A 21,065-nucleotide genomic window follows, 5' to 3' on the forward strand; every position below is an offset into this window, starting at 1 on the left:
AAAAGTGTGACGGGTCGGGTTACTCGGAGTTTGGGCCCGATAGGATTTTGAATCTGGACCGGCCTAAATTATTCGGGTCAAGCTCACTTCGATTTGATCTCTTTTGAGCCCCTCATAGTCTCCATATCACGTGACATCATAATTCGCCCTCTCTCTCTCTCTCTCCCCGATGGCGCACCGGCTGCTGAGGGACGCGCAGGCCGACGGATGGGAGCGGTCCGATTTCCCCATCATCTGCGAGTCCTGCCTGGGCGACAACCCTTACATCCGAATGGTACGCTCGATCCATATCTTGAATTCGTATTCCTCCTTCATTGTGCCGCTCGATTGGTTTCTCTTGCTCTTTTTCGTAGAGGAATCTATGTTTTTTCGGAGGAACTCCAATGATTCCGTCTGAGGGAAATATAGGTTCTAATCTCCGAGCGATTCAAGATGTTTAGGTCAAGGGGATATGAGTCGGTTGATCTCTGAAGTACGAGATCTTACTTTGTGAGGTTTCGAGTTAAAGATTAGACTCTTTTGGAAGCCTATTTCTTAAGGTTGGTAACGAGACCGCAAATCCTGATCTTGTTTCGCGTGTAACATTTTAAGGCTATTTTGGAGAGTCTCCTTTGGTTTAGTTAGGTTCTCGATCAGGATGAAGCTTCATATGTTGCTCCGCTCCCTCAACTTGAGGTTTGGATCCGACAGTTGCTGCGCTGGATTGGGGCTATTGTTGCTATTCGGGTGAGGTTTTGGTTGAGGAGTATGTTATTTCCTGTACTGTTTTCATTTGGATCTCTGATGTGGTCCGCATTGTGAAGTGGAATCTGAGGTTCTCTGCTGATGCTAAAGTTCCAAGGTTATTTATGTGCTTGGCTTTGGTTAACTTTGCCGTCCAAACGTAGTACTAGAAACCCACACTACTAATAGAAGAGTACACAGAACCCTTTTTCTGTTCTTTCAAATGATTCCCTCGTTCCTGGTTTTGGCTTGTTATCGATTTTTTTTTGTTGCCACTGCTAAGAATGAATAAAACTTGTGGCTGTTTTGGTTATTATGGTGGCTGAAGTACATCCTTAAGTAAGAAATAACTTGTACCTTGAGTTGTTCCATGTTTATAGCATGTTGTTTACTTGGGGTGGGAATGTAGGTTGCCACCAATATGTATCGGGTTCGTATGTACTGGTTGCTTCCACATCCATATATTTCCATTATAAATTTGAAATAATTTTAAAAACTTTTATGGAGGAAAAGTGCAGGTGTCCTTGCACTGTGGACCTCGTCTTCTATATTATGGTCTTGTTTAACTGTCTATTGTGTAATTGGAAATGTGTTTCTTCAGTGGCTTTTTTCTTTCTCATTGTTCAGACAAAGGCTGATTATGACAAGGAATGTAAGATCTGCAAACGGCCTTTCACCGTCTTCAGATGGAGGCCTGGACGTGATGCAAGGTACAAGAAGACAGAGATCTGCCAGACATGCTGTAAGCTGAAGAACGTCTGCCAGGTGTGTGTCCTTGATCTTGAATATGGTCTACCAGTTCAAGTTCGGGACACTGCCCTCGCTATCAATTCTAATGATGCCATCCCAAAGAGTGATGTGAATAGAGAGTATTTTGCTGAAGAACATGACCGCAGGGTATGATAGTCACTTTTTTTGTTCCTTTGCTTGCCATTCACATCAGATTATTATGTTTCAGTTTTCTTCTGTGGAGTGTGTGTTTGTTTCTCTGCCTGGCCAACACTGGTGTGTTTGTTTTCTAGTGCTTTTTATTCATTCACCTGGACTCCATGTCATGTATGCTTTATCAATGTTGTTTACTGTACCTATTGCTTGCAGTGTACTTTATTATCTGCTTTTCTGGTACAAGTGGATTTTGTAAACATTTACCTTGTTTAATTGTAGTGGCTGGTAGAATAGCTAACTTGTGGGGTAGAAATAGTCAACTTGAATTAGACCTTTTTATAATTTTGATTCATTGGTTGGCATTTGGAATTAATCTAGTTGTGTGAAAGTTCAAGCACTTCCAGAAAACAGAAAGTCCTTAAAACAGATTAGTTGATTTAATTTGACTCAGTAGAATACATGAGTATTTTTCATGTCCGTCCACATCATGTCTTCAAAGCCCAAAGGGGTTTTCCTGTAGATTGAAGTGCTTTTATGATGATCAAGCCTGATATGCAAGTTGAAGAACTGAAAACACTTCCAGAAAACAGAAAGTCCTTAAAACAGATTAGTTGATTTAATTTGACTCAGTAGAATACATGAGTATTTTTCATGTCCGTCCACATCATGTCTTCAAAGCCCAAAGGGGTTTTCCTGTAGATTGAAGTGCTTTTATGATGATCAAGCCTGATATGCAAGTTGAAGAACTGAAAACAAAGGGAGAGATCTTAGATTACTTGGGCATCCCTTTGTTCTTTTCAGTTGGTAGTTTAGAAGAGAAATGTAACTGAAGGGTGGAATGGAACAAGTCTTGGCACCATGAGAAGGTTGCTTCTTATCAATTGGGTTGACCAAGGTTCAAATCGTCGAAACAGTCTTTGTATTTGTAAGGATAATGTTGCTTATGTTGATCCTTCAAGTCAGCAACGGCAAAAGCCTAGTGTATCAGGTTGTGCATCCTTTAGAAAGAAACATAGTGGCACATAAGAATAAGTCATGATGTAAGTTTATGATTAAAAAAAAAAAAAAATCAGTAATTTGGTTTCTAAAATCAGTTAATACCAAGGTAGGCAATACCGAATGATACCGTCCGGTACGGGCGGTACATATCGGTCCGACGGCATATCGATACGCGGATTGCCAGCCACCTGGCGGAACGAAAAATAATAATAAAATAATATATATATATATATATATTTAAATATAAATATTTTAGAAAAAGGCGACGTCGCCGAGGCGCCTCTTTCATATATATATATATATATATATATATATATATACCGAGCGGTATACCGCTCGGTATGTCGTTTCGTACCGTACCGAGCGAACGTCGAAACGTCGGTACGGTACGATATTGCGAACCTTGGTTAATACAACTGTAACTAGTTAGTAAATTAGCTAATTAACAACTTAATTTATTCATAAATAGGATGCAAGCTGGAGTTGAGCCCATAGTTCTGCTCTAAACAGCTTACTGTAGATTGTCTTCTCATCAGCTACCAATATGCTTCTTTGCTTGCATTTTTTGCTTCTTAATAATCTACGCATATATTTATTGCTTGTTTTTGTGGTATTAGCTAGTGATATGTTATTCTTCGTTCTTGTCACACCAATCCAACAGTATATTGTCCCTACTTGTTGTTTGTGTTAGTCTCTGCTGAAATTTTCTTTTTACAGGCCAGAGGTGGCATAGATTACGAATCTTCGTATGGAAAAGTGCTTCCAAATGACACCATCTTAAAGCTTCAAAGGACAACACCATACTATAAAAGAAATCGAGCCCATGTTTGTAGTTTCTATTTGCGTGGTGAATGCACTCGTGGAGCTGAATGTCCATATCGACATGAGATGCCTGAAATTGGTGAATTATCTCAGCAGAATATAAAGGATAGATATTATGGGTATGTATACTGGCTAACTCTATGTTTAATGTAAGCAATAATGCAGCACAAGTGGAGAAAATTTATCTGGAAGTCAACACAATCGATATCTACATTACCAATAATTTACCTATTCAAGGCATCAATTGCTGGCTTTTTACAAATCAAAATGGCAGCAAAAGATTTATATAGCAGACTTCAAATAGTTGGGACTTATAGTTTTATTATTGTTCTTGTTGTTGTTGCTAGCTATCAATTGCTATGGTACAGTGGTATAATGCCTGGTATGTGCCAACTTGATTTGGTATTAGTGTGCAGTTTTACCATGTTATTAGACCAGTATATGTTTCATTAGGCCTATTGATGGGTCATTTCACTAGCTATTTCTAGTCAATAGGAGTAAATTGCAGTCTTTGCTATATCTATATTATACTTCTAATATTTCAGATTGTTTTCTGTTATAGCAATCTGCATCATGATGTTATTTGTGGTACTTTCATTGTCAAAAATTCCCTTTAAAACAAAAGATATGATAGAAAAATATTAGAACCAGATATGTTGATTTAGGTACAATCTCTACTAAATAGAGGTTTGTTGCATTTCTTATCCAGTTTATCCTGTGGGATTTGCCTTTTTGTAGTACATGATTCCCGGGGATAGCAAGTGTTTCTAGTTTAGGTTTAGTTTGCTCTAGAAAATGGTTAGGGATTTCACTTTTCAAGTAGAATCAAGTATATAGCATCTGAATCAGGAGTTTGTTCAGGCAGCACTGCATCATTCTATCTGCAATTTCCATTCTCACTCTAGTCTGTAGAGACCTATTTAGTTCGAGCGACATTTTTTATTTTCTCTTGAACAGATGAATTGATTGTAATGACACTCTTTTTCTTGAATTCAGAGTGAATGACCCTGTTGCTCAGAAGCTTTTAAGCAAGGCTGGTGAGATGCCTTCTCTAAATCCCCCAGAAGATGAGAGTATAAAGACCCTATATGTTGGTGGCCTAGATGCCCGTATTTCCGAGCAGGATCTGAGGGACCACTTCTATGCCCATGGTGAGATCGAATCCATCAGGATGGTGCTCCAGCGAGCATGTGCATTTGTAACTTACACAACAAGAGATGCTGCTGAAAAAGCTGCAGAGGAACTTGCTAACAAGCTTGTCATAAAGGGTCTCAGATTAAAGCTGATGTGGGGAAGACCACAGGCCTCAAAACCAGAGGGAGAGGCACAGGATGATGATGCCGGAAGACAGGGTGTTGTCACACATGCCGGGCTGCTTCCAAGGGCTGTCATATCTCAGCAGCAGAGCAACCATCAGCCGCTCCCACCTGGCACCGAGAACCACCAGCAGCCACCCCTCAACTACTTCAACATTCCCGCGCCACCGCAAGCTGCACGGACATTCTACCCGTCCACCGATCCTCAAAGAATGGGCGCGCTAGTCCCGACACAAGAAGGTAGCAACAACAAAAGCGGGTCGGAGAAGCAGCCAGAGCAGCAAGCACCAAATCTTCACGGGCATGCTTTTCCCATGGCTCCTCCACATCCCCAAGGGAGTCAGTACCGGCCGCCATATTATCCACCATACGGGTACATGGCCCCACTGCCACCGCCATATCAGCAGTACCCTCCATACCCACCGATGATGGCTCCACGACCGCCACCACCACCACCTGCACCACAACCTGCAGTGCAGCAGTACACTCGAGGCCCTCCTGGACCATCTTAGAGTTGACATCCCTTTGTTTGTGAATCTTGTTCTTCTTCTTCTAGATCACTGTCGATGAAGTATTGAAATGGAATATGAACTTGTATCCAGCTTAAGTGCAGTGTGCATCAAGAAGGTTTTTGAGGTTGGTTGTGAAGGAAGCATGCAGGAACTATTAAGCTTGTGTTGTCACCACATTGGGTAAGTCGTCCATGATATGATCACCAGACCTGCATTCAAAACAAGGTTTTATATCTCGATCCATTATTGGTATTATAATCTACGGATCAATATTGGTATTATGACTCTGTATCAGAAATCATGTTCAATATTAACCGGTTTTTTAAACCTTCAGTATTTATCGCCCACCACAGACTTTAGTTGTTGTTGAGCCTCTCTCTCTCTCTCTCTCTCTCTCTCTCTCTCTCTCTCTCTCTCTCATGAATTGGCAGTACTTCACTGTTCAGCGAACTGATGCCACAAAATTCCCAGGCAAGACAAGCCCAATGTGCTGTACCATTTCAACATCAATCATCTTTAAAATGAAATATATTAACTTTTTTAGCTGAAATAATTCTGTGTTCACCACTTGTCTTTGCATCGAAAATAGGAAAAAATGAGTTCAAGTAAACAAAGAGAATGTTGTGGTTGAGTTGGCGAGGAAACCAGCTCAATCGCCTATGGTATCAGATCTGTTGAAGCAAATGAAAGCTCCCCGAAACCACTGGGGAGAAGTCGGAACTGCAGAAAAAATCACCTGCGCCATGCAATTACCAGACTCTGTTTGCCCCAAAAAAGAAACTAAGTTTAAACTTGAACTACCAATAATGTTGTACATGGAGGCACTAAGCGGGAATGCATCCCTCAACATTCTACAATGCCTAACATAATTCCAGAGCATGTCGGGCACCAATGTTTCACTGCAGCAGTAATACTTCCTGCACAGTGCATCCTAAAGGCAACCATGTGGTGAATACATATAACAAAATCTGCAGTCAGTAGTCTACACTGTATCTGCCCCTGCCTAAAATTTGCTGACATTCAAAAAGGTCACAATGCCACAAAGCTATGACGGCGACGATGCCACAGCCTCTCGAACACCATCTCCCATCATATGCATCAAAGGTATCAGCACAACAAACTGGAAAGAAGACCCAAATCACAAGTTAAAAATCATTCATCAAATGTGCACTTCTTTCGAAAATTTAAAATCTAGAATTTACAAGACTAAGAGCTCGATCAGAACGTGCACATATCTTTAATTTTAAATCTAGCATCCACCCTACCATTAATTTTTCTCAATGAACGTAAATTAACCTAGTAGTTCTGTTGGTAATGCTGACCAACATTTGGCAATCTCGATACTAAATTAAGATTATTGGTCTATGGTAAGGATCAAGATAACCCACAGTACCTGAATTATTCATCTTAGTGTAAAACGAGTTCACTGATATTAAACAAATAAAGAGAACGAGCCACAGCCGATAAGCCTCTTTTGACAGCCAATCTTTGTGCCCTGATCATGATGTACTAGGGTTTGAAGGCCTAAAAGAACACAGGAGGGAGAGACAAGATGTTTTCAAATAGGAAATTCTTTAATGGAGACCAAATCCATATGTTTTCTATTTTCTTCAATGAAATTACTAAAAATAAGGTAATATATTGGACATGAAATTTTCTAATAGAAGTTCTAGCTGTAACCCGAAGGCAATTGTCTAACTCGATTCCTTCTGACTACCTCCCAAGGCTTTCAGTCCGCGTGACCTCTGCTTGGGAAGGAAATTAATGTGGCAGCAATACAGATGCCTCTAAACAATGAAACATGCTGATGATAGCAAATATACAAAAGCTACAAGAAGAATTAGCAATGACTAGTTTCATGGTTTCCCACAAGAGCTGGCTATGAGCCGACGGAAGCCCTGGCGAAGGCCAGCTTTCTTTAGGCTTTTGTGTCATCAACCCAAATAGTCTTTTGGTCTGACATGGTCTCAGGTTCTGATCATGCTCACCCAGAATCACATAAATCAGTCCCAAGATGTCTCACCCATTACTTATCCTAATGTCATTGATCTTTCTACACTTCGCAGCCCTTCTAACCATTGTCATTGTTTGTTTTACAGCGACAACCTTGATATTGCAGCTAGAGGAGCTCCACCAATGGAGGATGACACCCCTTTAATGGTCTATTATGCCATCAAAGGCAGAGAAGCCAAGAAAGGAAGGCAGTGGAAGCAACCTCAACGAAGTGAAAACATTTACGCAAACTCTGATGTCATCATTGAGGTCCAAAGAAAGAGGATGATTATGGTGCCAGTAGAAATTTTCAAAATTTCCATATATGACTCTGATAATAAAGGCACTCCACTGAGAGTTAAGATAACTTCCAGGAGGACTGATGATAGGTTGGCCGTGAATGATAAAATGCATCATTCTAATATTTCCCTCATGGTGGCTGGATGGACAATGAAGGGACTGCAAGGTACAGGCCTGTACCAAGCACTGAGCTTTTATTAAGTTTGACATGACAGGCTGAACCAGATGCCATATCATATGGGCCAAGCTTAAACCCAACTCCCAGCCCAACACTTATAGACATAAGGAGAGATATTGTAGCTCATCAGTATTTGTGTTTTGTACATGTTTTGACTCCCATGATTATCAAATGGCATATCAAGGTTCTTCCATATATTAAAACATACAGCAAACATATCACTGCTGCTCTGACTTCATTTGTCTAACTAATTGGAATATAGTTTTGAGTTCAAAAAGACATAATTAAGAAAAAAGCATTCTTAAATAATAAATTACAACATTTGGGAAGAATGCCATAGCAAAATATGAAGGTATATACGGTAATTGAAAGTTTATCCTATTTTATGATGCTTTGACATCTGAAAATATATTCTGATACAAACAAATGTAAGCTTTTATCATTGGAGTTGCATGTTTGTTCTGTTCTCTAATTTTACTCCTACTGCATTTTACCTTATGAAGATGCAAGATAATTAAATAGAGTATGTTAACGTGTGACCTTAAGTTGCTAATTATACAATGTCAAGAATTCTAGATGACTGAGGTAACGAGTACAGTATCTTTGAGCAAGTTGTACCCATAAAAATCAAATTTACAATGGTGAACTTATAGGTTGTAGCTAATTTCAATCACCTCCCCACAAGGACACGAAACCCCTCATTCCTATCCTAAAACAATATCCTCCCCCGGATGCAGTTATCTTCATCGTGATCAGAAAAGGTGTCACATGTCATCCATCAGGGAAGAGGCTTGAAATGGAAACTAGTCAGGAAGGAGGGAAAGATCAGCTTTTCTAAGAAAATGTGTACCCATTTATTTATAAAGCATATTCCCTGTTTACAATGTATTAAAAAATCCTACCAGCTCATTATCAAGTCTTCTTGAACTCATATGTAGATAGCAATCCAACTGACTAATTAGATTTTTCAACAACATGAGGCAAAAAACAAAGCCAATAATCGCCATAAATAAAATTACAAGGATAATGCGAGACAATGAGGTGACTACTTATTTATCTAGTTCAGCAAGATTACCAAGATGCATGATATCACCAGAAAGAACAAACAACAGAAAGCAGCTCCTTACCTTGAGAGCAGGTAGATGCTTATGTACTCAATATTGTTGCTCAAAATTAGCCAAAATAGCCTCGACAATTTGGAGATCCACACAGGCACTTCTTAGCTCTCTGCGATATAAAGCCAGTTCCAATTTTCTGTTGACCAGCTTCATCTCCATGCAGACCATAATCATATGTCAGTTCAGTCATGGGAGGAATGTGTTTGATTGCAAAGAACATTATATGTGGATAATCTTCATCACCATGATCATATAGAACTGGTTGCCAAAAGACATTAGGCGAGCAGCTATGATTCATAAAACGTGCTATGTTTCCTGAATTCTTTGCACTTATCGTAATAGGAAATGGTCTAAACACCTCATTTGAGTTATTTATATCTGGATCTTCTAGTAACTCAGGCCCACAATTCCATCTGGAAGCTTTCTCACCAAGATATGTCGCTTGAAAAATATACTCATCTTCTTCACCATCATCTTCAACTCTGGTTTTACTGATAACCTCACCTGCATATTCACAAATGAATGTACCTGCCCTGATAGGGTCCCAGGAACGGAGACCCCAACCACGGTCCTTTGTCCTGAAAACTTCAAAGTGGAGCCTAATTCCCTTTTGGGTCACCCTATTTCGGCAATTAAAAGAGCATTGACAAGAAACACTGCACTCATAAATCAGAGGCTTCCGTCTCACAAGAAGCCCCATCGAATTATATGGTAAATCACCATCATTTTGTTGTGCACAAAAGCAGTTGGTATCACCAGGGAGACACACACTAAGACACATGCAACCCTCTAAAGGCTTCTTTGAGATAGTATGACACAAATGTTTAACGGTGGTTACATATACAAAATGGTTTGGACCTCTCTCATCATCAACATCATTGATAAGGCAAACAGGTATGTTTTCTGCACCTGATGATATGTCAGGCAATATGACTCTGCCTCTAGATGATGGGTTCTCTTTCCACTTCTGGATCATTTTCCATACCGCAATTCCATCAGGCTGCCCTGGTTCTCTCAGCAACTTGTACTTGAAAATATTGAATCCTGTCTTACCTTTCTCAACCCATGAGTCATCAATCTTATAAAGACCATCATAGATGTATATTTTGCCAGTTGGACAGCTAACATCTTTGGTACTACGTACAACCCGGATCTGATTCTTCCTGTGCAAGCTTCTTTCGAGAGCAAGGTTACCCCTTTCCAGTTTCTGGTCATCTGGTTGCTTCTTATCATGCTTACCACTACCTCCCTGGCCGCTGTAAATTAAAACATCGACATCATCATCTTCATTCTCATAACCACCAGCCGAGACAATACAAATGGCAACAGGCTCATCTTTGTCAGAAAAACTAGCTGTCATGTAATCAATACCGGCCATGCTAGGAGCATGCAATCCAATCAAGCACATCTCAAACCTAAAATAGAAAATATCCCCAATTTCAACTCCTGGGACAGGTCCGATCCTCTTTCCTGCATTAGCCTTGAGATCCTTACCAGACATGATGGCCCCAGCCTTCAGATCTTGGCGCCTGTTTACATCTTTTGCTTCATCCAACTGCAGAAGCCTCCTGCGAAGTGCATCATAGGTCATGAGGACAATCTCCACAGACTCCCTGGGGTGGTTTGATGAAGAGGGCAATAGGGGAAGCTCAGTGTTCAGACTCTTATTAGGTCGTTTGCGCTTGACATCTGTCCCTGAGCTGCCCGCCTGGTTGCTACTTCGGCGTCCTGCCCTCTTAGTCTTTCTGCCTGATGCTGGCATATTGTCATCAAGAGAAGGGTCCTCATCCTCATCTATGGAAACATTGGTCGCTGATGGTGTCCAAAAAGTACCGGAGGTTGGTGTCTTGGCAGAAGTGGAGAATGGAGAGGCCCGCAGAGAGCCATTAGCACCAGGCGTCATTGCAACATGAGTATCTACAACACGAGTAGCAAAAGAGACAGGGTCAGGGTTTGATGGCTTTTGGTTGGGAGCTTCGTGAAAGCTGAAAGGGGGGAACGCCGGTGGGACTCCTGAAGGATATGATGAATCAGAGCCAGCAGGGGATGAGCCAAAGGGGGTGACACAAACAAAGGGTGGGACAGTTGACTGTGTAATAGCATTGAAGCCGAATGGTGCAGGGAACATCGGAGCCAAAGATCGTAGTGGTTTCACATCCAAGACCCCATTTTCACTGGACGAAGGAGTGCAATTGGAATGCCTTTCCATGGCAAACAAAACACTGGAAGCTGCAGAACAAGAAGAACCAATTTAATGAAGTACTCAGGTAATTTCCCTTCTCTTTATAACAGCATGAACTACTATAAAGAACAAAATAAGCTACAAGCACGCCAAATCAGGAGTAAGAAAGAACTAATAAAATAACAGCGAGGCAAAACATCTTAGCGATCTTTGAACAAGCCAAGGAAAACCGCTAAGTTCATCAAAATCGAACTTCGAAAAGCTAGGAAGAAAAAGTTCCTTTTTCCTAACAGAATGAACCACTATGAACTCGATTAAGAAGTGCAAATAAGCCAACATCACTTAAAGAATACAAAGGAAAAGAAAACAAAACAAAAAAAAGGTTCTTTATCCAACTTCAGAAGGCAAGACGACTGCTTTTGGAGCGGAGACATACTTGCAGCTATATGTTTAGAAGCTAACAAGCTATGACAAAGGGAATAAAAGAAAAACAAGCTAAAAGCATTTGACAAAAGACATCAAAGCGGTAGAAGCAGCAAAGAATTAACAAAAGAACATCTACGAAAACCCTTCAGGGATCTTCGAGCAAGCCAACGGAAATCCCAGAAGTCGATCAAAATCGAATCTTGAAAAAGCTCGGAAGCACAAAAAGCACTAACTTGCCGCAACGACACAAAAGAGAGCTCACAGATTCGACAGCGGAAGCAGATTCCTCGACCAAATCTCTCGCTATAATAGTGGTCCAAGACAGCAGCAAACTGGGAGAAAAAGGGACACTAATCGAAGAACCGATTACCGGTAACAACCAGTAGCAAGGTCAAGGATCGTAGGCTACGGGTAGAGATGCAGCAATCCTCACAGACCTCGGGCGGTCTCGGCTCCTCTTGCTCGCATCTCTCTCTTCGCCTTGTGCACCTGGAGGTCTGGGAGCGGGGTTTGGTCGCTCGGTTCCCCCTTCGCATCTTTATTGTTCTCCTCTTGTCGGAACCTAAACGGAGCGTGAGAGGAGGGCGAAAAAGGTAGGGACCACGTCCGTGCTATCGTGGCAGCCCCGACAGCCCTTAGATCTTCTCGGATCCTTGTTTCGATAGCGAAATGGGGAAGCGGACGCCGACCCAAAAAAATACCCAAGCGATCCCAGCCGTCGAATCGTATCTGCTGCAAGAACAAAAATTAAGGTTAAGACATAAAGTAATATTTTGACCATAATAGAAGGTTCAATTTTAGGCAATTTTAGCAAATTCATGTGGCAAATATGATGTATTATTATATTGATCTTTTTTTGTCAAAATATGCACATGAACTCATTTGAACTGATTCCAATTTCTTTTGACAAAATTCAATCCCAAGATCTTATTATTGACAGTCAAAAGTTGAGATATTCTCAAAATTAATTGGATAAGATTTGAAATAGTTAACTTTTGACAAGTAAATCTAATGCACCACATCTCTCTCCCTTCAATTTATAGTCACAAGATCACAGAAGTGAAATTATAGTCACCATGCAAAAGAAGATATATGTGTTAGCATTTATAAGCACCATCAATGAAGTCCCAATATCTCAGTATATTTTTATGCATACACCAGCTGAATCCCACAGTGTGAAACCACAATTGGAAACTCTACAAATCATGGACATGAAGACAATGTCAAAGCTGATTTATATTTTAGAGGAATTTCAAGGGAACTTCAAGGAGAATTCCAACTTCCATTAGCTTTAATTATAGTAAAGAGAAGTAAGAAAGTGATTTTATTTTTCTAATTGGATGAAAATATTTCAATTAGCCATCCAACAACTGCAAACTATACAACAGATGAAGATAAAAGAGCTCATGACACATGGTTTCACGTTGATATTGGTGGGAGGATGACAACATATGTATAAGAATGCAGATGCTTTGACCTTTCTTCACATCTGGCTCTATGGTATTATCATCTTTGGATTTGGAAGAACTTCAATTAATTTGCTCACCACTTGCCAGGCGTCTCTTCTCTTCTTCTACTTGCTCGAGCAATGCCTCCAGTTCAGCTTCAGTAAGTCCCTCTAAACGTTTCTGGAATTTAGGAAACTTTCGTCATTTATCTAGTAAAAGAAATTTATCAATTGTCATTTTATACAGTCATGTAAATCCCATAGGATCTTCTAAAATTTCTCTAAGACACTAATGGGGATCAATGTTCCAAGATAAATTTGAACAAACATATTCTTGGTATTGAAAATTATAGTTTTACCTTGATATCAAAAGCAACACTCTTTGCTAATGTCCATGGACCAAAACCAAAATTTTCATATTTTTAACTTAATTCAGACATAAATTCCCTTTACACAACTTCTCATATAAACATGTTTATAGAATAACTTTTTCTTTTTCATAAAAGTCTTTCTATAATTGGATTCCTTGTCATCCAAGAATACCAGTTTTAGGAATAAAAAAACACTTACCAACTCCAATACCTCAAATACCAAAAGCACCTTGTACGCTCGCTTACTGCAAGTCTTAACTTTCTAGGAGTAATCTTGGGTGTGCATTTTCATATTCAGAGTAACATCACAACTTCAGAAATTTGACATGGATTCATTTTATTTTCAAACATTTCAAGAATACCATTATCAATCTCAAATAGATATGCAAACTCAAAAGAGAAATTTACATCCAAAAAGTCGAAGTACAAAAGAAACAGATGTACAAGACAAGCATTTGTGAGATCAACTTGGAGGAAATAGTTTTCTGAACTGAAGGAAGCATTACTGACCTCCATGACTTTCTTTTCATAGTCTCTTAACTGCTGAGCATAAGTCATATCTTTGTTTGCAACTCTAAACATGTATGTAGAAATCCATCCAACTGTTAGGCCCAGGACAATAAACAATTGAACCACATTCCCTGCTTGCAAAGGATCAACCCCAGCAAACTGAAGCAAATGAAAAAGATAAGATTAAAAAAATTGCAGCATGGAAGTTCTTATACGAAGTAACAGATGTCATCTGTGTGTGCTAATAAGTAGATTAGATTCTCCACAATCTCATTAACTTTTTCCTTAGTCAAGGTTCCAGATAAGTTCTACCAACTTCTCATCTAAAAAATATGGTTGCATAGATTGGAGAATCTGATGGAGAAACTGAGTTGAAGAATTAGCATTACCTCCAGTCCACTTTTTAAACCAATGCCTGCTAAGGTGACTATAAGACCAATCAGTAAAACATCCTTTCTTGTGTATCCAAATGGAACCTGCATGACAAAATATTAAGTCTAAACATCACTTTCACCAACATTTCATCTCGAAGAGCTGATTAATCAATCAGAGTCTACAGCAGAGAAAATTACATGGTGGGATAATGACTGCTTATTCAATGAAATCCTGGTGGGAAAGAACCAATAATTTTCAAGGAAAAGGAAGGTAGGATATTGATATTGTGGCAAATGCTGGAGACTTTGTGCTGTGCTAATATTGATAAATGATAACAAAGCACTAAATAATTAAGTACAGCAAAAACAAAGACTTTCTCATGTGCTAGTATTAATAAAAGCATTACTCCAAATCATGGGCATCTGTTCCCACACACAATAATTGGAATAATCTTTTAGATGTCTTTCCAGTACAGAGTACTGCAGATCAGATTCAACAAGATGACTTAGACCAGAATAAAAAATCACAACAATTACAAGAGAATTGTGTGTTTTTGAACGAAGTTGTAATGTGATCTTGGTCCTGAAAGACCATGTAAAGGTCAAACAACAGTAGAATCAAGTTCCAAAGAAGGCACCCATAAATCTTGTCAAATAAAATCAGAAATATATTGTTCCATGTGTTATGGATGATTAAGATAAATGTATATCCAAAAGATTTACAATTTTTAAAATAAATATCATGAGAACCTCTAAGGTGATATATTAAGAGGAGAACAGCTAGACATGTATCTAGTATAATGGCTAAATGACCACATAGAAAACTGGCATTAGCACAAACAGGAAGAGAACTATACCAGCTTTAGAAGTTATCCATGGTACATCTGAGACCAATCATTTTTCTTACTAACACAATCTTGCATAATGCTCACTGATTTTCTCCTAAACCAATTTTTCCTTATTGCTTTCTATAAGATTTAGGGACTAGAATTAACCTTTGCTCATGTTCACATGTTTATATATGTCAATATTGGGCAGCAATAGGACCACAATTTGGAAAAGGCGTCAAAATTTAGAAGCCAGCATTTGCAAGGAAATAGACATCTTTTTTTCCATAATACTGTAGCATGAGATCAAACATGGAAAAATCTTCAAGGAAGAATTGACATAACCCGTTCTCACCTTCAGCGAACTAGAAAAAGGTCCTAAATAAATGATCAGAGTGTTGCATCCTCACATTCCATCTGCCTGGTCAGGAGGATACAACACCCTCGTGTCAAAGAGAATATTTTGAACATGAGGTTGAATCGCTCAATTGGCATTGTGAAATGAAAGAAGAAATCAGTTTTGCTCTATAGAAGATGTACCCAGTCCATGAAGAACATCCCAGATGTCAAATATTATACCCAGCCTGGAAGAGCTTTGCAGACATGAGATTTAGTTCACATTTTTCACAATATTTGCATCGGTTCGAAGTATTTGCACAGCTGGATTCATTCTAGGTTATTTCAGTTGCTCTGTCAGACTTTCATGCCTATTTGTTCATTTTTTGAGAAAAGATGTGGGAGTGACTACATGTTTATGATACGTGGTGTTTTCTTCCAACAGAAAAGAAAAATCAGATACATTAACAGCCTATTGGCACTAAACACTATAATATGCATCTATTGTGCAGCATACCTCCTCTTTGTCTGATGGCTTTAAGTCATCTGGATTCCCTCCTGACGATGATGAACGAGTGCTTCTGGGAACCACAGAGAACATTCTTCTCCTATTCAATCTGGAAAGCTCTCTTTTTAAATAAGTGACACTCTTGGCCCTATATGTATTTTGACAGCCAACTGCAGCAGCAGAGCAACAGCTTCTTTTAGGCTTTTAAATGTCAACTGTTGACATAAGTCCATCTAATCAATGAATTCTCGCTTTATATTCAGTTCTAACTACAAGTAACAAATGTAGCTGATAAAAAGTAACTCTTAACTATAAAGAACAGCATCATATGGAGAAAAGCAAAACAACTATTATGTAGAAACAAGGTTGCCTGGGTTATTCCCCCATTATTTCAGTTGAAAGTTCGATTCAGAAAAAATATAATACAGCCATGGACTAGACTGAAATAGGATATGATAGTTCAATACTCCAAAAACTTTATTTATGACCACTTAAAAAGAGCCACACTATAGCAAAATGCTCATTCTCAGACATCAAATTTATTTTCTTAAAAATAAAGCAAACATCACTCCATTTGGACATATAATTTTACTAACATATGAAGGTACAAACTGTGCCCATTTCTATCTAGGTTGAATGAGGATGGCAGAACCTAATCAGAATCCTAAGACTCGCCAAGCATCATTAGTACATAGTGAGTAAATGAAATACGGATCCAATGATAAACACTTCTCCCTCCAACTCAGCAAAACAAATGGTTGGTTCAAAATGAGAGTTATTTCCCCTATAAAAAAGATCCAATATGTTACTACTAGTCTACTATTATCAAGATATTGAGAGGATCATCTGCATCCTCTCTCACAAGTAATTCGCCTCTTGAACTTATATATTTTGATGTTTGGGTCCTTCATCAATATAATCTCATGATTACTATCTTATTTTTATTGGTCACTTCACATAGTATGTGGTTATTTCCCGTAAAGCAAAAATTTAAAGTATTCATTATTTTTCCTAAGTTCAAACTTATTGTCGAAAAGTTCTTTCAACGATCCATAATTTCATTCTACTCTAATAATGGTGGTGAATTTCAAAAGCTTCGTAACTTTTTTTGAAACTAATGGAATCTTTCATTTTCTCAACCCTTTACATACTCCTGAACATAATGGGACCACGGAACGTTGTCATAAGCACATTGTCCAAACTGGTCTCACACTCCTTACTTAAGCTTCCTTACTTTTTTAAATTTTGGTCTTATGTATTTGTTACATTAACTTATCTTATTAATCACATGTCCACTCTAGTTCTCAATATGATTTCATCATTTGACAAACTATTTGGATCCACTTCTAACTATAGGAAATTACGTGTTTTTGAGTGTTTATGTTATCCATGGTTAAAACCTGACACCCATAACAAATTAGAAATCCGATCAAAAACATGTGTTTTTCTTGGATATTCTACTAATCAAAGTGCCTTTAAATGTTTTGATCCATTAACTAAAATAATTTTCATTTTTCATCATGTTGATTTTATAAAATTTGTTTTTTCTTATAAATCACTTGACTCTTCCTTACCTAGACGAACTTCCAATCAGGGTCTGCCGTACCATATCATATCAGCGTTTTGACCCGGGCTCGGTACCGGTATGGTACGGTGTACCGAGCACTGTAGCACTGTGCTGCCCGGTACCGGGCGGTCCGCGTACCGCTGGCCTGTCGGACCGGTACGTACCGCCCGTACCGGGCGGTACGATCCGGTATGGCAGACATTGCTTCTAATAACTTTATTGATTGAGTCCCTCGAATTCATAAGCCACCTCATATTATCATTCTCGTTCAAGTTGAAACATCAACCCCAACCACCAATCCAAAAACTCTATCCACTCAGAGCCTACCAGATCCTTTCTTAATGGTGCATGATGAACAACATGTTACCTTATTCATCCAGCTGCCTTATGAGAGTGTCACCCATCAATAGAATTCACGACAAGGTTTGGTTTCAACATCCCCTATTTTAAATTATTCTTGTCCAACACGTCCTAGAGATATCATTGACCCTACACTAATTCATCTTAAGGTTACTAGATCGAAAAATGAAATCTCTAAACCAAATAAACATTTCTTTGTTTTCATAAAACAATCTCAAAATTTTATTTATGGGCTTTCTACTGTCAACCAAGCCTTAAAAATTCCAGAATGGTGAGCAGCAATGACTAAAGAATATAATGCTTTATTATGGAATAGTATATGGGACTTTATTCGGAATAGTATAAACCTTATAGGGTGTAAATGAGTTTTTCGTATCAAACGAAATCATGATAGACCCATTAATAAGTATAAAGCAAGACTTATTACAAAGGGATTTCATCAATGTCCAGACCTCGAGTACCATGACACCTTTAGCCCAATTGTGATGCCAACCAAGGTTTGCCGTACCGGACTGTACCGCCCGGTACGGGCGGTACGTACCGGTCCGACAGGCCAGTGGTACGCGGACCGCTCCGTACCGTACCGAGTACTGTAGCAGTGTACAGTGCTCGGTACACGTGAGTGTACCGCTCGGTACACCTGGGTGTACCGAGCGGTATACCGTACCGTACCGGTACCGAGCCCGGGTCGAAACGCTGATATGGTACGATACGGCGAACCTTGATGCCAACAACAATTCATATTATTTTATGTCTTGCCTTGTCTAACAATTGGGGACTTCAATAGTTGGACGTGAATAATGCATTTCTTCATGATCATATTTTCGATGATATATTTATGAGGAAACCTCCAGGTTTTATTGATCAAAATTTTCCTCAAGATATATATAAGTTACGTAAGGCTCTTTATAGTTTCAAGTAGGCCCCTCGTGCTTGGTATCATGAACTTCAAACACATCTAGTTTCTGTTGGATTTCATAATTCTCAATCCGATAATTCGTTATTCATTTATTCTCGTGAGGGCATAATCATTTTTTTACTAGTTTATGTTGATTTAATTATTACTGGTAATAAATCAATAATAATTAATCAGTTTATTCAGTAGCTTGGAAACAAGTTTACAATCAAAGATCCTGAGTCCCTCAACTATCTTCTTGGTGTGCAAGTCATTCACACAGAAAATGGTCTATTTCTTTCTCAATAAAAGTATATTCATGACCTTCTAGATCGCATCAAAATATTTGAAGATAATATTGTTACTATGCTAATCTCTACAAGTGTTCCTTTTACCGTATCCGATAGTGTTAATCTTAGTGACGCCACTGAGTATCGTCAAATTGTTGGCAATCTACAAGATTTAGCATTCACTCGTCCGGACATTGCATATGCAGTAAATAAATTATCTCAATTTATGCACAATCTTACTTTCAACCATTGGACAATCGTTAAACGTTTTTTGTGGTACTTAAAGGGCACTATTAATCACGACTTATTTCTCCGAAAGGACTCCCCTCTATTGCTTCATGTATTTTCGAGTGCTGATTAGACAAGTAATAAGGATGACATGATATCTACTAGTGCTTATGTCGTATTCCTTGGTCACAATCTAATCTCTTGGAGTTTCAAGAGACAACGTTCTGTTGCAAGATCTTCTACGGAGGCTGGATATCGAGCATTTGCTTCTACAACTGTTGAACTTTGTTGGATTCAATCATTACTATATAAACTATTTATCACATTTTCTGATCCTCCGTCTATATATTATGACAATATCGGGACAACATATCTATATGCTAATCTTATATTTCACTCTTGAATAAAGCACATAGTTATCGATTTTCACTTTGTTCATAACAAAGTTCAAAATGGTGAGTTACGTGTCTCTCATAGCTCATCTTCTGATCAACTTACATATGCTCTTACTAAATCTTTGTCTTACCAATAATTCCTTCTACTTCGATCCAAGATTAGTGTCTTTGATGGGAGCACCATCTTGCAGGAGAATCTTAGGAAGGATATTATTAAGAAAAATAAATCATTATAAGATTATCATGATCCTCTCAATCAAGGTCTGTCGTACCGTACCGTACCAGCGTTTCGACCCGGGCTCGGTACCTGTACGATACGGTATACCGCTCGGTACACCCAGGTGTATCGAGCACTGTAGCACTGCTACAGTGCTACTGCTACAGTACGGACAGGTACAGGGCGGTCCGCGTACCGTTGGCCTGTCGAACCGGTACGTACCGTCCGTACCGGGCGGTACGATCCTGTACGACAGACCTTGCTCTCAATATCTTGATAATATGTTATAATGATTCTAAATCATAGAAATTATGAGAACATATTATCATGATTCTATGAATAATAAGGATCATGGTCTCAACGTGATCTCCTACGTTATGAAATGATTTAGAAAAATATTTTATATTTATTATTGATGAAAAAATAATGTAATTATCCTATTTTTGTAATCTCTCGTTGTGGATATAAATTCATGCACGCTATCAATAAAAATTCAAGCCAGTCATTTCTTTCAACTACGACCAAATATTTAACCAAGATTCTTGATATAACCGGGGTAAACTATATAGCCAGTAAGAAGAAGCTGCAATTTTTCGTGGGCCTATATGCAGCTCTGGTGTAACTGTTCCCGCCAGCGATTGATATCATAATCTCTCAAAACAAGAAGGTGAAACATGTCTTACAAGTTCCGTAATCAATCCTCATTCAAGCATAATCCAAACGCAAGCAATTCTATCGAAGGATCCTTCAATTGCAATCTAATAAAAACCAACATAGCATGCCGACAGATCGGAAGCGAATATTATGGTTCCTGAACCACTACGGAGAAGGCAAACAGAAAGGGAAGAGACGAAAAGAAAACCTGAAACCAGGTTGCTTCTTGTAATCGAGAGGCGTCCGTGGGCAGTAAAATGCACAAGCGCTAAAGCTGGATTGAAGACCGAGACGCTCGAACTCACGGCAGCCATTTGGGATTTGGCAATTTGGTGGTGGGGGTCTCGAGCTCCACTGTCGCACCAGAGAAGAAGCGAACGCGCAATTTATAGGTCGCCTTTTGCTTCTTATCCGACAAAATATCTTCTGGGCCGTTTATGGGTCGTAAACCGAACCGCACCGGTCGCTACTTTTATAGACCGAACTAACTAAACCGGACATTGAGACAGCAGTTAACCGGTTCGGCGAACGAAATACTGTACAGTTTTGCTATGTACCAACGCTAATTAAACCGATTCAGCGTCTGTTCGATAGGGTCGGTCAAACTATGTCGAACCGAACCGAGAAGAAGCG

The 21,065-nt window shown here is 39.1% G+C and overlaps 3 protein-coding genes across 6 annotated transcripts; 1 reads left to right on the top strand and 2 right to left on the bottom strand.

Moving 5' to 3' along the window:
• Positions 1-112: 112 nt before the first annotated feature.
• On the top strand, positions 113-5,393 carry LOC135619793 (zinc finger CCCH domain-containing protein 40-like). Its single transcript, XM_065122135.1, has 4 exons — positions 113-274; positions 1,351-1,620; positions 3,325-3,548; positions 4,426-5,393. Exons 1-4 carry the CDS (start codon positions 170-172, stop codon positions 5,255-5,257), a joined length of 1,431 nt encoding a protein of 476 aa, XP_064978207.1. The 5' UTR covers positions 113-169; the 3' UTR covers positions 5,258-5,393.
• Positions 5,394-6,019: 626 nt separating this feature from the next.
• Positions 6,020-12,160, bottom strand: LOC135585215 (histone-lysine N-methyltransferase, H3 lysine-9 specific SUVH1-like). Of its 3 annotated transcripts, none has more exons than XM_065122132.1 (3): positions 11,824-12,160; positions 8,855-11,074; positions 6,020-6,377 (listed from the first exon to the last, which is right to left on the bottom strand). In XM_065122132.1, exons 1-2 carry the CDS (start codon positions 11,987-11,989, stop codon positions 8,901-8,903), a joined length of 2,340 nt encoding a protein of 779 aa, XP_064978204.1. In that variant the 5' UTR covers positions 11,990-12,160; the 3' UTR covers positions 6,020-6,377; positions 8,855-8,900. The 3 variants fall into 3 exon arrangements, with proteins under 3 accessions (XP_064978204.1, XP_064978205.1, XP_064978206.1); XM_065122133.1 differs by having other exon boundaries at positions 11,716-11,990; XM_065122134.1 differs by having other exon boundaries at positions 11,687-11,966.
• Positions 12,161-12,754: 594 nt separating this feature from the next.
• Positions 12,755-20,800, bottom strand: LOC135619794 (uncharacterized). 2 transcript variants are annotated; one of them, XM_065122136.1, is made up of 5 exons: positions 20,641-20,800; positions 15,836-15,996; positions 14,171-14,257; positions 13,782-13,940; positions 12,755-13,081 (listed from the first exon to the last, which is right to left on the bottom strand). In XM_065122136.1, the coding sequence occupies exons 1-5, from the start codon at positions 20,744-20,746 to the stop codon at positions 12,983-12,985; spliced, it is 612 nt and encodes a 203-aa protein (XP_064978208.1). In that variant the 5' UTR covers positions 20,747-20,800; the 3' UTR covers positions 12,755-12,982. The 2 variants fall into 2 exon arrangements, with proteins under 2 accessions (XP_064978208.1, XP_064978209.1); XM_065122137.1 differs by having other exon boundaries at positions 12,755-13,110.
• Between the last annotated feature and the right edge of the window lie 265 nt (positions 20,801-21,065).

The sequence above is a fragment of the Musa acuminata genome, chromosome BXJ2-8, assembly GCF_036884655.1.
Source record: "Musa acuminata AAA Group cultivar baxijiao chromosome BXJ2-8, Cavendish_Baxijiao_AAA, whole genome shotgun sequence".
Taxonomy (NCBI): domain Eukaryota; kingdom Viridiplantae; phylum Streptophyta; class Magnoliopsida; order Zingiberales; family Musaceae; genus Musa; species Musa acuminata.

Excerpts from the sequence above, each read along its gene's own strand:
- LOC135619793 (XM_065122135.1), top strand. The coding sequence starts at position 170 with ATGGCGCACCGGCTGCTGAGGGACGCGCAGGCCGACGGATGGGAGCGG. Across the intron at positions 1,621-3,324 it reads CTGAAGAACATGACCGCAGG|GCCAGAGGTGGCATAGATTA; the intron begins GTATGATAGTCA and ends TTCTTTTTACAG. Across the intron at positions 3,549-4,425 it reads ATAAAGGATAGATATTATGG|AGTGAATGACCCTGTTGCTC; the intron begins GTATGTATACTG and ends TCTTGAATTCAG.
- LOC135585215 (XM_065122132.1), bottom strand. The coding sequence starts at position 11,989 with ATGCGAAGGGGGAACCGAGCGACCAAACCCCGCTCCCAGACCTCCAGG. Across the intron at positions 11,075-11,823 it reads CTTGCTACTGGTTGTTACCG|CTTCCAGTGTTTTGTTTGCC; the intron begins GTAATCGGTTCT and ends CTTGTTCTGCAG.
- LOC135619794 (XM_065122136.1), bottom strand. The coding sequence starts at position 20,746 with ATGGCTGCCGTGAGTTCGAGCGTCTCGGTCTTCAATCCAGCTTTAGCG. Across the intron at positions 15,997-20,640 it reads AAGAAGCAACCTGGTTTCAG|TTGGCTGTCAAAATACATAT; the intron begins GTTTTCTTTTCG and ends CTGCTGCTGCAG. Across the intron at positions 13,082-13,781 it reads ATGAAAAGAAAGTCATGGAG|AAACGTTTAGAGGGACTTAC; the intron begins GTCAGTAATGCT and ends CCTAAATTCCAG.